Source organism: Acartia tonsa, chromosome 2 (assembly GCF_053477335.1).
Source record: "Acartia tonsa isolate MP-2025a chromosome 2, ASM5347733v1, whole genome shotgun sequence".
Classification (NCBI taxonomy): Eukaryota; Metazoa; Arthropoda; class Copepoda; order Calanoida; family Acartiidae; genus Acartia; species Acartia tonsa.
In genome coordinates, this window is record NC_137261.1 from 61,652,831 (window position 1) to 61,671,909 (window position 19,079).

Sequence of the window (19,079 nt, forward strand, 5' to 3'; positions counted from 1 at the left end):
AAGCTGAACAATAGATTTATGGGCAAGGCTTGGTAAACAAATTTGTTGTGTATTGTGATAAAGCCAAAAATAGAACAGGCTTGGTAAGCAAATTTGTTGTGTATTGTGATAAAGCCAAAATTAGAACCTAGATGTAATATAACAATGCATTGATAAACAATCTGACCCCCAAGCCTTCAGCACAACAAATACACCCCTTATCCCAACGGAAGGGGAGGGGCCCACCATAAATTGAAGCAAATACAATTGAGGTGACATAACAATAAGCTCAGGATTAAGGAAAAGGCACAATTACCTCACCACCCAGTTACTTCAAACCTACAGCACCCCCCTCCCCATAGGGGGGAACGGACGGTTTTACCCCGTCCCCTCACGCGCTCCCCCTCCTACCCACACTTGAATAAGTCCGCCCACGGTGCGGAGATAGCGACCGGGAGAACAGAGCGCCATTTACGGGTCGCGCAGCAGAGCTTGGGACGCAACAAAAATTCAACGGACGAATAAGATAAAGCGGACCAATGAGAGAGCAGGTTGAGGGATAGGTGCGCGTTTTACCTGTGTGCGCAAATCTGACGGCGCGTAGGCGCGTTGCAAGGAAAGGAGATTTCACGCACACACACACACACAGGAGCGGAGCTACTCCATAGCATCTAACAGGGATATTTTTAGAAAAAAAAAGACTTGCAAGCTCCTCCCTCCTATCTATAGTGTGATAAGGAAAACCAAATCAGTTCCTGACAGCAGTTCAGACCCTCAACAACTATCTACACCTACCAGCCTACTTTACAACTCAGAAGCTAGTGACAAGTACTCTAGTGTACACCTAATTTAGATCTTTGTAGTTCAACTACAAACCTAGTGATAAACAGTGTTGGCTGCTAGGCTAGAAAGCCCTAAGTGTAAACCACTTATAGTATTGACTTAAAACTTAGTGTCCCGCCGCTGAACCTTTGACCCGATGGAGCAGCCACAAGCACAAGGAGGCGACCAGCTCCAAGGATGGCTCCAGGACGATCCCCAGCCGGCTCCAGCCGAGTACCGCAAGCTGATGCTGAGTAACCTGCCGGAGTACCGAGGACCGCCCAAGCAATCCTAGAATTCCCACATCCGGAGATTAGAAATGTCATGGGCGGCTTACCGTGTGCCCCCCCATGACACACTGAATCGCCCCAACGCCCTTTTACTATCCCTGGCGGGGCAAGCGGCGGAGATGGCCTCTCATCTGTTTGGCGAGGCAGGCCAAGCCTTGACATACGAACAAGTCAAGGCCGAGTGTGAAATGTTATTTCGTCCAGCCTATGAATCTCAGACCCTGAAGCAAGCCTTCAGAGATTACAGGCAGCACTCGACAGAACCTATACAAGCATACATATCCACAAAGTGTGCATTGTATAGGGAGGCCTATAGCCACGAGGACCTTGAGTTATTGATAGACAAATTAAATCGTGGCATTCGTAACGCTAATGTGAAACGTGAAATGATGGGTCATGAGATCGCCTCGGTACCTGAGTACATGAGGCGAGCCATGTTTACCGTGACCATGATCACCAAGCAGCTGAAGGAGGGTGTGTGCCTAGTGGACGCCACCGACGGGCTCACGGGATCGGCCAGCGTCCAGTTGCCCCAATATGATGAGTCGGAGCCAATGGAGATTGGCGCCTTGGCTCCGGGTCTCCACCAGATGGGGAAGGTCGCCCCAGATGACAAGATTCCAGGCCACTGCTATCGCTGCCATGGGAAGGGCCAACGAGTCAGAGATTGTCCTACGCCTATGGAGGTCAGCCTAGAAGAGAGACGCACCCAGCCACGCCGTGACCGTCCTGCCAAATGTGAACGTTGCCATTACGCAGGCCATTTGGCAGCCGAGTGCAAGGCTGACTGGGACCAGGTAGCCGGCCGGAGACGCATCGCCGACAAGGGCGCTCCCTCAGGAGTAGCCAACATGGAAGGGAGCGCGCCCCCAGCAACACTCCAGCAAGCAGCCGCCCCCAATACAGCGGGCCGAGCCGAAGGAATGCCGCAGTTTGGAACCATCCCAGCTAGGATCAACGTGCTGGGAGGAGCGGCTGAACCCAATCGGGTTGGCCTGGGCTTCAGCCTCAACCACTTGGGACCGGAGTTCGTGCAGCCAACCAACATTGCAGAGCCAGAAGTCCTGAGGCCTCAACCCTTCAGCATCAACATGATGGGGCCTGCCAGACCGAGTCTACCCAGCAAGAGTGGAGGGGCGCTACCCAGCGCCACCGAGACAGTGTACGGGGAGGCCCTGGCGACCGCTGAGCGAGAGAGACAAGAGGCGCTAGCCAGCGCATCGGAGTCGATGTATGGGGCGCCATCCGGCGCCGCCACGTGGGAAGGACGAGAGGTGCGCCCCCGCACCCCCAAGCTGATGTCTGGGGCGGCAACCGCCGCTGCCACCTGCGATGACTGGGGGGTGCTATCCAGCGCCCCCACCCTGGTGCATGGGGCGACAACCGTTGCCGCCACCGAGATACCTGGATCCTGGAACGAGCCAGCAGCCCCAGAGGGAGGGGTGACATCTAACACCCCCAGTCAGCCAGCGCCACCAGCCAGCAGGGAGGGTCCAGCTATCCATCATCCAGCGCCACCAGCCAGCAGGGAGAGCCCAGCCATACACCATCCAGCGCCCCCTGCCAGCAGAGGGAGCCCAGCTGTCCACCATTCTCAACTGAGCCAGGATAAGTTAAATTTGACAAATGTATTGTATCCAAAGTATTGTAACCCTCCAGCCTTGCCTGTGCCTCCCGCACCAGAGGCTGGGGAGATTGAGATTTGGGATTATAAGGACTTGCCTGTGCCACATGCACCTGAGTTCCTAGGGCAGGGGAGGGATGTAATACAGGGCGAGCCTGTGCCACACGCACTCCAGCCCCATGCCACTGGGCATGCCATGGACAAGGGAAGGGACCCCTTGGGGCTAGGGGAGCCGACACCCAGGCAGGCGCCAGTCGCCTGTCAGTCTGTCATTGGGGAGGGTATCGGGATGCCCCGGGCGCCCAAAGATAACGCTCAATGGAAATTTATATCTAGCCAGGAGCAGCCCAGCAGTGTCCAGCCCCAAGAAGCAGCCGTGGCCCGAGCCAAGGATCCCCAGATGCTTGCGCGAGGTCGATGGCTGTCTGGTAGATTCTCACACTGGTGGATGGTCCTGTGGGGCCTACTGCTCGCAGCTGTGTAGCCTACAACTAGCTATGTCCTGGTAGGGTGGGACTGTGCCAACCCCACCCATGTCACCGCCTACAACAAGGAGCAGATGTGTAGCAAGGAGCCGCTACACCAGGAGGTGCCCTTGGGCCATGAGATACATGTCCTGCAGCAAGTCAAGATTAGGGAGACCACGGGATATAGCTGTCAACTCGCAGTGTCCCAGTGGACATTTAGGTGTGGAGTCTGGGGCCACCTCAAGGTGACCTCGGTCCCCACCCTCATGCGGCCAACCAAGATTGATCCAGAAACGTGCCGAAACCTGGCCAGGAACCGAGTCTACACCCTGCCAGGCAAGACCCAGCCATTGACGTTCCAGCTGAACCACCCCCTGTTCTTCACCCTCGATATGGTGGGCGCCTTGGTCAACAGCCCCGAGGGGGTGGGTTGTGAAGGGGAGGATGTCCATTTCGAAGGCCAGCTGTACCGCAATGAATTAGTGCTCCAGGAGCGACGGCTGCTGGTCAAGGAAGAGACCTATGTAGTCGAGAATGGACGGGTGGAGTCCCAGTCTGACCACCTGACCCTAGAGTGTCCCCATTCCGAGCTGTCCTGCATCATTGGAGAGGCCACCTACGTGTGGGACCACCTGGGGAGAGATTGCCCCTTGAGGCTGATCCGCAGCCTCCAGCCCAGCCTGGTGATGGATGCGTTTCTGGTTGACCACCAAGCCCAATTCTTCATCAACATGACTACCCCCACCTCAATACTGCGACTTTGAGGCCCATGCCACCAACCACCCAGCATTGTTCGTGGCAGCCGACCCGGCCTCGGCAGCGCTGCCCAGAGTATTGGCCAGGGACGTGGATGTCCCCCTGCAGGCCCAGATACATGCAGGTTACATCGGATTTACCCTGGAAACTCGAATGAGAAGCGCCGCAGCAGAAGAAGTAGCGGCCAATTGCTGGAAGCTCCAGCAGCTAGACCCGGCCCATCCGGTGCGTGTCCAGGGGAGCATGTTCTCTGTGTTGAGGGGAGATGTATTGCTCCAGCTTACCTGCCAACGCAATAAGTATGTGGTTAGGGAGAGCAATGAATGTTGGGACAAGGTGCCGGTGGAGCCCACAGGATTTGTAGATGCCGTGACAAAGGTGTATAGCGGCCACGCCACCAAAATTCCCTGCTCCTCCACCTACCCCCTAACTGTACACGCTGAGGAAGGATGGATAGAGCTAACCCCCGCACCTAAGAAGAGGCCACCCCCGCTGGATACACCCAAGCAGCTGCTGACCGAGCCCTTGGATGACTTCAGCTCGGGAGGATTGTATTCGCAGGCCGAGCTGAACGACTGGCAGCAGCTGCTAGCGTTCCCAGCGTATAAGGCCGCCATGCTGACCGGCCTGTCGTATGGCTCATGCATCCAGCAAGGTAGCTGTTCAGCCACCGGAGACCATGGGATTGTGTCCTACGATATTGACCGACTGGCGGAGGAAGGAGAAGCAACCCTGGATGTCTGGGCTGGGTTCAGACAGGCTATTCACGAGTGGGGAGATGGCGCAGCCATACTGTGCCTGCTGTTGTTGATCCTCAAGCTGCTTGGAGACTTAACCATCATTTTCCTGGCAGCCGCACAAGGAGGTGTACGGGCTGCCATGAACGCGATGTCACAAGTATTCCTGTACCACCCAACCTTGTATCGCAAGGCCTTGGCCAGAGCCAGGCTCACCCATGCCAAGTCCCGGGACTTTTCAGTAGACTGGGATGCCATTCCTATCGGCCAGGAAGCAGCCGAGGAAATGGTATCCATGCAATCAGCCGATAGTGGAAACGACCGCCCAGGCAGGCCTGGGCCACACTCTGGAAAGCCCCGCAGCCCCTCGGGAGGCCAGGCTGTCGCCCAGATGGTCAACCTGGTAGCCAGTGCCCCAGCCGCTGCCAACAACAACCAGAATGCCCCGTTACTGACCGGTCCCGCAGCGGCTGTGCCCCACGCCAACCTGACACCTGCTGGCGCCGAGCTACGTGTCCAACAAAAGCCAGCCTCTACCTTCTATCCCACGTTGGGGGCCCATCAGCCCTGAAAATCACCACTAGGATTCCATTGAATCGTTATCGCTTGTATATAGATTAGCCCTAAGGAGCGGGCCGAAGGCCTAAACCACTGTCGGAAGTCTGGCAGGGAAACCCCCTCCCAGCCTTCCGAGGGGAGAGTTGTGGTATTCGGCAACCGTGAGCCATGCCTATGGCAACCCTGACCTGGGTACGGGGAAGGGCCGAGGGCCCTCCCCCGAGGCATGGGGAAGGGGTCTGCCGACCCCCTCCCTATGCTTAAAATTAATGATAGATTCTGACAGCCTTATTATGGTTAAGCTGTATTGTTAATTCCCCCCACCCTTTCCAGGGATGGGGGATCAAACTGACTATTGTATATGTATTATATTGATTCTGTTTATGATTACTTATTCCAATCTGTGTATTTATTGTTTGTTGTATATAACTTTAGTAAACCTTAGACCCTGAATAAAGGAACAACTGAATAGACTCTGTTTATTATTTAGTGATTGCTAGAGAAGCGTAGCTTCTCTATAATATATGTGTCCACGTCTGTTCGCACTGCCGTAGTCATTTGAACTCTGGTGTCTGCCATTTAACCTAGGCGGATACCACATTTATACTCTAGAAGTGGCAATGTTCGTTTGGCCGACTTTCAGCAACAGTATAAACTAATTCTAATTTCTTTAGTTATGTTTGGTCGAGATTCGGACGTTTCACTTTCCCGAAAAAAATGGAAAAACGATTCAATTTCGAAGATTATCTAATATTTTCAAGGAGAGTGGAAAGAAATTGGGCTGTTTATTACACTTGTCCCCAAAGTTTTAGTTATTTTTTTAATTTTGGTAGTTGGTTCATTAAATTGAGTGGCCAAACGTTTCAACCACTAATTGCCATCTACTAAAATTTTGTTGATGCTGTCAGTATTGGTGCAAAAAATGGGGACATGATTCCAGTGACGTCATATTTTTCTTTCCCGAAAAAGGGAAAAGGGAAGAAAATCTCTTCAATAGAGATGGGGAAAACCCCCTTTTCTCCCATCTCTTTTTTTCTTCCCCCCCCTTCCCTTTTAAGGAAAGAAAAATATGACGTCACTGGAATCATGTCCCCATTTTTTGCACAAATACTCACAGCATCATTTTGTTTATCATCGTTGAGTATATTTATACTTTATCGGCTTTAGATCCCAGAATATTCTCTCCAAGCCAAGTGAACATAATTCAGCAAATGAGAAAGTTAAATTGAAGTAAGAGGACCTGAGCAAAGGATGAAACATATTTCAGGGATTTTAAGGGATAAGACACAGATGATAAATGTATGTAAAGACACCCAAGATTATCCCTTTTGTAGATTAAATTATTGGTGGAAAGTCACCAAACTTTTTAAGCTTTGAAATTTTGACTACTAATACAGTTTACAGTCCAATGTTCCCATCCTCCCTGAACCAAAGAATATACATGCATTACATGCATACATACCAGGATGGAAGGGCATATTGGAGTGTAAATTACACTGGTACCCGCAGATTAAAACTTTGGGTACTTTTATTGAAGTATTATTTAATTTTTTTTCGACTAATAGCCAGAATTTTAATTTAAAGGATTGATCTATCGTCATTGTTGATGTAAATCAATTTATCTACCATTGTCTTATCCCTTTAGATCCCAGATACTTGGGTATACATGACATGTTTGCATGTATTTTGTTTGTTTATGTGCATGCATGGATCACAAAGGATACAACATTGGATGATTAATTTTTATACATCCCCAATGATGATAAACAAAAAAAGGTTGGACACAACCTAACAAAATTATATTTACCAAAGCCAAAAAAACGTGGTTTGGGAACCAGGTAAATTTACAGTTCAATGTCCCCTCCCTCCCCTCCTTGGCATGGATGACGTAGCCCCCAATACTGTAAGATGCATCATGTTAGTTTAACAAATGTAAATAAATACATTTATGCAAACCTATTAAAAGCAAAGCTTTTCTATAATTAGGGTCGGACCGTCCATTTACAGTTTAATGTCCCCTCCCTCCCTGGCATGGGTGACGTAGCCCCCAAAACTGTAAGATGCATGATGTTAGTTTAACAAATGTAAATAAATACATTTATGCAAACCTATTAAAAGCAAAGCTTTTCTATAATTAGGGTCGGACCGTCCATACGCCCGTTCGTTCGTTTTAGACATGTTTTAATTGCCCTATCCTTTTCGAACTTTGCATGATGATTCCTACATTTTTTTATGAAATTTTGCAACCAATTTTTTGTACAATTTGGTTAAGACTTCCAAATTAATGTTCTGGTTAGTTTATTCTGGCACTTTACAAGAGTAATTGTGCGTTTGTTCTTATTTCTGATTGTGGAGTTTCGCATTTATGAGTGTTGTCATCCTTATTTTCAGCTGCTGCTAATTTCGGGTTAAATTTTGCAGGCTATTCCTATTTGTATACTTGATAATTTATTTTCTTGTATTGATTCGAATCCGGTGGATAGGAACCGGTTCTCATCCATACGATGTACATTCTATATCCGCGGAAAGCCGTTTATAATACGATGAAAGAAATAACTATTCTGTTCCTTAAGTTATCTAAAATGTCTTGGGTAGTGATAATAACAAATTTAGATTTTTTTCGAGGGATCTTATGAGGGATAAGACATTGGTAAAAAAATTCCCCCTTCGGTAGATTACAATTAATGGTGAAAACGTTTGAACGTTGATAGTTTAATTTTATTTAAAATAAAAATTCCATTGTCCCTTCTTTTATTCATAAGAAAAAATATTTTGGTATAAGCCTAAATATAAAATACACGTACCTTTGATTTACAGGGACCAGGATCTGGAAGCTGGCCGCAGAACTCAGGTAAACTTTTAGCGGATTTAGAAATAACTCCTTGGTCCACCAGGTAATCATGTTCCTCCTTAACATTAAATACAGATTGTCTAGTTTAGATCCCTAATTTCTTAATTCGACCAATGGGAAGTTCTACTTATCAATAAATGAGAGACTAGTTCCCAATTTTCTTGGACTAATAGGATGGTAAATTACAGGTAAACTTTTGTCAGTTTTTAAAATAACTCCTTAGTCCACCAGGTAATCATGCTCTTTCTTAAAAGGACTCTCCACAGAAAAATCAACTTTGGATTTTTGGAAATCTAACCTGAAATTATTATTCTCTGTTCAATTTTAAGCATTTTTTGTTTTTGTGGCATCGCGATCGAAGCCCTTTGAAATTTTTTACCTCCTTTAAGTAAATCCTCCCGCCATTCAATTTGTGCTGCTTTAGTGATTTTTAGCTTCTATGTTGCCACATTCATCGCCCTTCTCCGCCGCTACTCCGCTATTCATTGCTGTACGTCGCGTTTCAATACATGCTCCCCTCTCCCTTGTTCAGAAATTAAATGGAGGCTGGGGGTGTTGTGTATAGCAACGTACGCAATGTATAGCGGAGTAGCGGCGGAGAAGGGCGATGAATGCGGCAACTGCGGCAAACGATGGTTATATTTGGCGGAGGCGAACACAAAATGGAGGCGGCAGGATTGTCCAGTCAAGGAAGAGGATAAATCATAGAGCGGCCGGTTGCAATGGAGCAAATGTTCTTTAGCGGCAAACATATATTGAGTGGAGGAAAGTGTAGTATATATTGTTATAGTGGCAGTACAAATAGGCGGCGGACAAAATTTTCAAAGGGCTTCGATCGCGATGCCACAAAAACAAAAAATGCCTAAAATTGAACAGAGAATAATAGTTTCAGGTTAGATTTTCAAAAATCCAAAGTTGATTTTTCTGTGGAGAGTCCTTTTAACAATAAATATAGAGAGACTAGATCGCGAATTCTCTAATTGGACCAATAGAAAGTTGATCTATAAATTCAGGTTTTCTTTTAGCAGATAAAGAAACAACTTCCTCAAAACATTAAAGGTACTTTCCTTTCTAAGTACCTAGTAAACACAGTCCCTCCCTCAACCTAACTTATTTTTAAAATGAAATAGAAATAAGGGTGGAGGGAAGTCTCACCCAAGCTGGGGTGCCTATCCCTGTAGGGTCTATGCATATGATGCACTTACACTGCGGCTTTATCCTTTAACTAATCTTGTGCTCCAATATGAATTCTGAGGGAAATGGTGTAAAATGTTTAATTATTAGGCTAATCTTTTATAAGATCTTTCGTGTTATACACATAACACAATGGAAATAGAATATATGTACATGGATACTATGACCAGGGGTTGTCAATATACATATGTTGCTTACATGGAAATCACTCATTGGTCAGTTCATTCATTCAGTAGGTTGGGAGGCGATGGGGTAAAACGAGTGGTTAGAGGTATCCTTATTATAATCTGCTTTGAATTTAACTTGATAATCTGGTGTAACATTCAAGAAATAATATATTCATTCATTTATATTTTGGAATACAAATTTATTGAAAAGAAAACAGGGAAAATGGTGAAAGCAAACTTAAAGTTAAACTTGCACGTAGATCCAATCACTTGATTAGACTAATTAGATTACATGTGTAGCATTCTTTGCTTTTTACCCTCCTTGATTAGACACATATGAAAGTATTCATAATAGATTTAGAAAATATAGATCCCGAAAGACATAGTTCGACCAATAGGAAACAACCCGACCACAATAAGATTTAAATAGAATAATTGATTCCATGACAAACGTAAGAGTCCCTAACATAGGAGTGGAAAAAACTTCGGAGTGGACAAACGCAGGAGTCCCAAACGTCGGAGTGTGACAAACGCAGCCAGGAGTGGGACAAACGTCGGAGTGGATGGACAAACGCAGGATTTTTGGGACAAACGTCGGAATGGACAAACACAGGAGTCCCAAGCGTCGGAGAATTTTTTGTTTGGGAATGTATAATTTTTAAGGTTAAAACTTTGCTTTGAAAAAAATATCACCGACAATTTTGGTAATTTCTCTTAGTTTACTAAATACAAAATCTTTTTTTTTTAAGTTGGAAGAATTATTCTAACAATCTTTGGAATTAAATCTACTTTATTAAAGATTAAATTGACATTGAATTTGATGAGTTGAGAAAATAATTCAAGTTCAAAAGTTGTAAAATTTAGATTTCGTGACAAACCAAAAAGTTTTTGAGTGCTACTTATAAATCTAATTGCGAAAATGATTTTAAAGTTTTTAAAACCTAAAATCATCTTGTTAGAAATGTCTATAAATGAGTTGTAAATTGACTTTTTTTTAAAAATTATCATTCAACTTATGGACGTATTTGTCCTTGTTAATTTCTACCTCAATATCTGAAATACTGACAAATAACTCGTCTATTTTAGTTGAGTCTTCAGAAAATAGGAACACCATGCATAAACCTTACTACTTTATATACTAGGGCATGCCCTGTTGACATGAAAGAGACCTCTAGGGGCGTAAAGCATAAATAATCCTTGTTTATTACTACCTCAATATCTGTGATACGAGCAGATAATTCGTCTATTTTAGTTGAGTCTTCAGAAAACAGGAACACCATGCATAAACCTAAAAGATTAAATGTATCAATATAGATGTATAACATAGAAAACTGGTGCCCAGGTGGGTGAGAGTTGGGACCTATTTCGTCTGCTAACAAATTCCTTTCCGTTTGCAGCGACTTGGATATGTTTATATGTATTTCCGACTCTATTGGCTGATGTTCAAAGACCCAATTTAAAGTCAGTATAGGGTCCCCACCCCGGAGGTAGAGTTACATACAGCACGTTCGCCCTTTATTCTTTTACTTAAATCCTAAAATGATTGATATGTATTATGTATATTACATTGAATTGCATGTTCTTTGTAATCATTTTATCATCTTTACTAATGATTTTTAAAAGCGAAGCTTTTCTATAATTAGGGTCGGTTCGTTCGTACGTCCGTCAGTCCGTAACGGATAGCTTTTTTCGTTAATTTAGGCACTTTAGAATTATCCATCGATTTCAAACTTTGTATGTTGATTCCTTTAGTAGTTAGGTACGATTTAGACAGCGCAGCAACTCTATAATCGTTACCAAAATGTCCGTACGTCCATTAAAAACTTGTTGATTTTAAACTTTTTTAACAACAATTTTCTATGTGATATAATCATCAGATTTGTCAGATATTTTGAGTACTGATTCCTATTACAATAAGGTACAATATTATAAGCAAAGCATCTCTATAATCAAGTCCTATAAATGTCAGTATGTCCTTAAACAGTATTCTGTATTTAAGAAGTTTTTCAACAAATTTACGTATAATTTTGTCAAAACACTCAACTCGTCTGTCATACCATATCAGAGCTTCGCTTTTATGGATGTTGTCCTCCTTGTTTTTCTAGAAAATTAGCTACATTAGAATTATTTTAAGTTGGCCATCTTGGTAATCTTAAGTAGCAACTGAGAAAATTTCTCCCAAAACGAAGCTGAAAGATGGATTAACGGAAAGAAGGACGTTTCGGATTTTAGAGTAGCTTTGATACTAAAAACAGGTGCTTTCTAATAAATATCCATTGTATTAATTATAATTGAATATGTGTTTCATGATTTTAAGGATTTTAAACTGGAAAATTTGGCCTTATTATAAAATAAACTATTCTTGTGTTTAGAACAAGAACAACATTGTAAATAGCCAAACAAATATTGGAAATCTGACACAATTTGGCTGGAAAATAGACAGCTCTGATCCGTGATAAAAAAAAAACATGTATATTGTTGGTTTTACAGAAACTGCTTTTTAAAAGACAACAAACTCATAGAAACTTTACCTCAACAAGAGAAAAACATCCATAAAAATGAAGCTTGCAAATCATAAGGAAGGACAAACGAACAATAAACATGTAGAGTTTCAGAATTTGATAACAGAACATTAATTTATAAGTCTAAACAAAATTGTGCTAAAATTAAAGTACAGGATACAGTAAAATAACATACTTAAAATTTGCATTTCATTACATATAGATGTCTTGATTATTATATTGTACTTTGTTGTCCTAGGATTCTTACTTTGGGAAAGTTAAAGAGAAGCTTTACTCTAAAGCAAAAACTTAGTTGAATGCAAATAATTGTGCACGCCTTACGGGCATAAAACTCTTCCCTTCACACCTTTACATCCCCAATAGCACTCAGGGTTCTTAGGGGATAAGACGATGTGTAGTGTAAATCCCAAATTTGATAGATAAATTTCATCTTCTGTAGATTAAAATTATTTTTGGTAAACCCAATAGACCCTTGTAGTCCCCAACGTTTTTTAACCAACGAATGAGGTAGAGTGTTGAAAAAACTTTGAGTACCAGTATAAGTTATAGTTTGTCCCCAAACTTTTATAAAAAAAACCTTTTGCTTATTTGTTTGCTTAACTTTAGGGACTTTTTATTGAATTTAAAGGGTTGCTTCATTAAGTTGAGTGTTCAAACGTTTTAACCACTATATGTATATGGAAGGGGTAATATTATGTATCATCATTTGGTACTTACACCAATTTATCGGAAATTGTCTTATCCCTTTAGATCCCTGGTAATACCCAGCAGTGCATGTTACCAATTTATTTTACAACAAACTAATAAAAATCCACCAGTTTCCATAACACATCATTTGGACCATACTTCCACAAGAGTATGAGACATATTAATGTACATCACTAATGATGATACACAAAATTACCCCTTCTTTGCATAACAATTAGTGATTGAAACCTTTGGACACTGAACAAAATAGAAAATTAAATAAATAAAATTCAATAGAAGTCCCCAAAATTGTTAAGCTAATGAATAAGAAATATAAAACTTTGAATTGTCCCATCCTTCTTTGATAAGACAAAGAACGATACATTGATCTAAATGACTAAACAAAACTAATCCTTCTGTATATTATTAAAATGCAATTCAGTAACGAATAAGATAACGAGGGTGTAAAACTTTGGTTTTGATTGCATTTGCAGTTCAATTCCCCCTCTCTCCTTAAGTTTTTGAACCCAGAATTTGAAAGGAGGGAGGGGATATTATTTGGGTTGTTAAAAACTTTTCCAAAAACAATTCTATTCTATCTAGAAGAGGGTAATTTTGTTTAGCATAAGGGGGTGTAATACTGCCTTATCCTTTAATATACTTGTTTGTAAGGAAAGGGGGCCAAATAAGGCCAATGCATTCAAATGTGATATTGTTAAAATTCTTTCAAGTCAAGTTTGCACTTAACTTTAATGCCAAGAATTAGTTTTCTTTTTGCATGATACAAAATTACAAAATTTTAGTGGTGACTATAATTACATTTTTATTTTCATTGTAAAACAAGATGAAAAAGGCAAAATTTAATGTAAAGTTTACATAATTAGAAAAAAACTTTTTATGCGCTAAATTTTCACCAGTCAAAAAGCAATTTCTTTCAGATCTTGATAAGACAATGGCTGACATATATGACAAAGTAACCCTCTCCCAGTTATGATAAACAAAATCACCTTTAATAGAGACTAAAATTATAGGTTAAAAAGTTGGGTTTCAAATTATTGGTTTAAACCAGGGAAAAGGGAATAATATTCTGACAAACAATTCTAAAGGAAAATTTACCCACAACCAACTTTTCCTTTTCCTCCCCTTCTTACCCACCCCTCTTCAGTTATATGTACATTGTGCAAACAAGATATACCCCCAGCTAACTTCCAAAGGTTTCGTGATTTTTTGTAGAATTGATTGTTACAATAGATAGGCCTGGTTTAAACCAATTAAAGTATTCTAATCGGTTCCACGACAAACGTAAGAGTCCCAAACGTCAGAGTGGAAAAACATCAGAGTGGACAAACGCAAGAGTCCCAAACGTCAGAGTGGGACAAACGTCAGAGTGGGACAAACGTCAGAGTGGGACAAACGTCAGAGTGGACAAACGCAGGATTTTTGGGACAAACGTCAGAGTGGACATTTTATAAGTAAAACGTATGAGTCTCGATTTTATAATCATTACCATATAAAAAAAAAACATTTATATTTTTACTTTTTTTCATATTTATTTAACAACTGTGTTAGAACGAAAATTTTACACCCTTTCAAATATATCACATATATATTATAAAGTTTAAATATTGGCATACCCAAATTTTTAACAAACATAATTTTTGTGCAGTGGAATATTACTCATTAATAACGTCATGGTTGTAGTATCCCACAATTGTTTGCAATTGCGGCTAGGTAGGCCAGGGTGCTGAGTGCTGCAGCCAGAGTCATTTTCTTTATGATTAGGTTAGGTTAGGTTATAGGCTAGGGGGCCGAGCGCCCGCGGCTAGGCAGGCTAGGGGGCCGAGCGCTGCGGCTAGGTAGGCCAGGGTGCTGAGTGCTGCAGCCAGAGCCATTTTCTTTATGATTAGGTTAGGTTAGGTTATAGGCTAGGGGGCCGAGCGCCCGCGGCTAGGCAGGCTAGGGGGCCGAGCGCTGCGGCTAGGTAGGCCAGGGTGCTGAGTGCTGCAGCCAGAGCCATTTTCTTTATGATTAGGTTAGGTTAGGTTATAGGCTAGGGGGCCGAGCGCCCGCGGCTAGGCAGGCTAGGGGGCCGAGCGCTGCGGCTAGGCAGGCTAGGGTGCTGCAGCCAGAGTCATAGTTTTGTCAGGAGGTTGGGGGGGGGGGGAGGGGTAGGGTGGTATTAAAATTTTTGTTTTTTTTCTTTTGTTCAAATAAATTGAGGTCAATATATTGAAATTAATTGTTTACACCTAAATTACTTTGTTTATAAATTCAATACTGTATAACTTTACCTTACGGCGGCTGCATGGCTATCGGCTCACAACAAAATCTCTCACGTCTGATTGTTACCAAAGACAAAACACGAATAAGATGTCATTCAAAATTGGAAGATTTTTATAAAATATTTGAAAGATTTTTTGCAAAAAATTAGAAGATTTTTTGTCATATAATTAAAATAGCATAGACTCTGATGTTTTACTTAAGCAATGTCCACTCTGACGTTTGTCCACTCCGACGTTTGTCCCACTCTGACGTTTGTCCACTCTGACGTTTGGGACTCTTGCGTTTGGGACTCTTGCGTTTGTCCACTCTGACGTTTGGGACTCTTACGTTTGGGGTAGGACCTTCTAATCCAACAAATAAGAGGTTGTGTTCTCAATTCATAATCTCAAAAACATTATTTAAAATTTTTTGTTGGATAAAAACAAGCAATGTCCAAACTTTTTGACCAATATAATCATAGGAGATGTGTACATCATTTTATCGTCCATAGCTTATTCCTTAAGAACTTTGTTTTAAGTTGTACTGTGCTTATGTGAATATGCAAATGATATGTGGCATAGTAATGGATATGTGATATACATGGATATATTGACAGAAGAAAATTTGTCCTTGCTAATATGGACCACTCATTTTTTTGTTAGTTCGTTCATTAAGTAGGTGTGGAGTTGATGGGATAAAGGGAGTTTAGAGGGGCTATCGTTTTTTTAGCCAGCTGCGAGCATCACTTTAACAGAGAGTACATGAAAATCTGATGCAACATCCAAGTAATAATATATCAAGTGGCATAATTTGTTTATCTAAGCTAAAAGCAAAGCCAACTTTATTTAATGGCCCTAATTAATCAGGAGAGGATATTTTCTTTGGGACGGTCAATTCATGGTCCGATTTTTTACAGTAAATATTTCTCTTTAAGTAGTTAACCAAAGTTTTATTACACGTTCTAACATTGGTTAGCTTAAAAACATTGAATACATTTATTGAATTTTAATTGGTTCGTTCCCAAATAATTGTGCCCAAACATTTAAACCAACAATATTAAACTACATAAGAGGTCAATTTGATAATTATAATTGGAGATTTATATAAATTTATCATCCATTGTCTTATCCCTTTGAATCCCTGAATTAATCGAGTTTGACAACAATTTTTAAAAGGATTATTTGTACTAAAACCTAATAATGATAAAACAGGTTTTTCTTTTTATTTTTAAACTCGTGTACATTCTGAGTCTAATGGGTGTCTGTTCTCTTGCAGAATATACATTTGAGCATAAACCACAGTGGAATTTTATCCTATAAAAATGTGTGTTTAAAATATCTAAAAAAGTAAAATGATCAAAATTCTAATACGCCTCAATTAACGATCACATATATACGTTGTTTCAACCCTAATAATAGAAAAGCCTCGTTAATACTAATAAAAAAAAGGTTGAAAAACAGTCATTTGAATTTTAATTTCCGAACGTGTACACAGTTTCCTCATTCTATCTCAATATAATTACTACTAGCTAAAAAAGCTTCAAAGTTCCAAAAAAAAAATCTAAATTTTGAAAGTTTGGAAGTTTGAAGTTTTTTTTTAGCTTGTAGTAAATATTGAGATATGATGAGGAAACACCGAGGAAACTGTGTACACACTCGGAAATTAAAATTCAAATGACCTGAAAAACATTATTTTGGACCAAACAGTGTTTGTGCCTAATTAGTAATTTTCCAAACATTTTTACCCTTTTCTGTCTTATTCTAAATTAAAGGAGACTTGTACAGGGGTAGCCAGTCTAACCAACAATATTACATATTATCATGAAATCTTATGTGGTAGCTGGTGATATAGTTTGTTTTTATCATGTAAGTGAAGTGTAGGGAAATTTTCCTTTAGACTTGTTTGTCAGAATATCCCTCCCTTGTCCCTGGGGCTTGTTTTTATCCTAAGGATCCTAAGGTATATGTCACTTGACGTTGACGACAATATTTCATAATATGCATCATACATCCCCGATGATAATAAACAAATTACTTCTTCTTCTTTAGATCAAAATTATTGGTTGACAAGATTCGAACCTGCTAGGTTGAAACTAATCACTCCAAATTCCATAAAATTACTTAAAACCATCTATCTATTGAAATATGTATATTGCAAACAGTATGTGACTCTTGTCTACGTATATTAAGGCTCCCATATGAGAGCTATGAGAGCCTGCATACTTACTTTCAGGGAGGGAGAGGAAATCGGACTTTAAATTACAATGGTACCAACAGTTTTTTTAAAAACCATATCTTATTGGTTGAATCATCAACTTTGGGTACTTTGATTGACTAAACACATTGCAGTATCTAAAATTTTCAACCAAATTATTTTTTCTGCCTATTGGGTAATTTTGTATATAATTATTGGAGATGTATATCAATTTATAGTCCATTGTCTTATCCCTTATGATCCCTGACTTCCATGACTCCAGAATATGCTACATACCCTCTGCTCTTTCAAACCAATGGGTAGTGAAATGCTATCTGAAGAAAAATTACTTTACCCACACCTTTCTGATTGTATTTTATAAATTGCATTACCCCCTTTCAAATTAATGAGCTTTATTCTATAGGAGATGTAAGTAAATGAATTTAGGCAAACACCAAAAAATAAAGAGGTGAAAAAGATTTTGTCGAGTGCAATATCTCTGTCTCTGCGCTGAATCATTGCCTCTTTGCAAACTCTTGAAAAATTCACTAAACCCAAATAATTGCTTTTCCAGTATGGCCTCGAAACCGATTGATATAAAACCGGTTATCAGCCACTTTGAATGATCTCGTAAAGCAATGTATTGCAGACAATTTTACAAGCATATTAAAATAAAAATTATAAAATCAGAAACATGTTTTTGGACGTTCCTTCGACCCCACGCCACGGATATCACAAAACAGTTTTTAATCTTATTTTTCTTATTTTGATATCCGCGGAATGCTGTTTATAATACGATGAGATAAATAATTATCCCCTAGTGCATCATTTTTAAAGCAAGGCTAACAACATCCATGAAAACGAAGCAAAAGTTTTCTTCACTTTAACATGACCTAAGGATCAACTAGGTTTAATTACCAAATCTTGACAATATAAAACAGCGCAATCTATATTAATTTTTTGCCTAAAATATATAAATTTGAGGCCCAAATAAAAGAAAAGATTTGCCTACACAACAAGGATGACAACATCCTTTAGTGGCGAAGCTCAAAACTATCGATAGATATCCGGAAATAGTTAACTTTATTGCAGTTTCATGAAAAAAAACATTAGACTAAAAAATCATGAAAACCTAAAAATCTAGATATCGAACTAGCACCCCAACCAATAAGCAAATCTCGATAAAACTTGATAAAAGTATGCAGAATATGAAAGTATTAAATCCCTGAAAATTTCAGTCATCTGTGTTAAATACGAGTTGAGAAAATCATGAAAACTTTAAAATGTAGGAATCGATCTAGCACCCCAACCAACTAACAAATCTTAATGAAACTTGGTGAAAAAATGAAGACTGTTAACATATAAATTAATCCCTGATTTAAATTTCAGCTCTCTATCTTTTATGGGAGCCGAGAAAATCACGGCTTCGCTACTAAAAAATGTAAATAAGTTATTTTGTTTGTTTACTTGAAAATATATGATTTATGCTTTCTTTTAAAAACAAATTTCTAGTCATTAAATTCGAATCTTTCTGTAGTTAGGGTCAGTCGGTCCATAAATTACAATACAATCAAATCCCAAAACCGAAAGTATCATGTAACAAATTTGCAACAAATATATGTACAATTTTGTTTTAACTTACAAATAAATGTTCTGTTTATCAAGTTCTGACACTCTACAAGAGTAATTGTTCGTTTGTCCTTCCCCCTACTTTTAGAGCTTAGCTTTTATGGATGTTGGCGTTCTTGTTAAAGTATGAATGAATATGTTTTAGGGGAAATAATAATACAAATAAACAAAAATGATCTCCTCACTATAATATCTAGGTATAACAAGTGTCAAAATCATATTTGTCAAAATTTCTATTTGACAGTCAAATCATTAAATAGCTTTTAATGAAGACGAAGAAAGTCTCTCGAAAAAAATTCTGACGCCATAAAAATAAGGGATGAGGAGAGGAGGGGTGGGAA

The 19,079-nt window shown here is 40.5% G+C and overlaps 1 protein-coding gene across 2 annotated transcripts in view; it reads right to left on the reverse strand.

Moving 5' to 3' along the window:
• LOC145312280 (carboxypeptidase inhibitor SmCI-like) overlaps positions 1 to 19,079 on the reverse strand; it is a 34,772-nt gene that overhangs the window by 11,175 nt on the left and 4,518 nt on the right. For both annotated transcript variants that reach the window (XM_080151520.1, XM_080151521.1), the window contains exons 3-4: positions 10,657 to 10,733; positions 8,038 to 8,142 (exon numbers count right to left, since the gene is read on the reverse strand). In XM_080151520.1, coding sequence (XP_080007646.1) covers positions 8,038 to 8,142; positions 10,657 to 10,733 — 182 coding nt within the window. The remainder of the gene's footprint in view (positions 1 to 8,037; positions 8,143 to 10,656; positions 10,734 to 19,079) is intronic.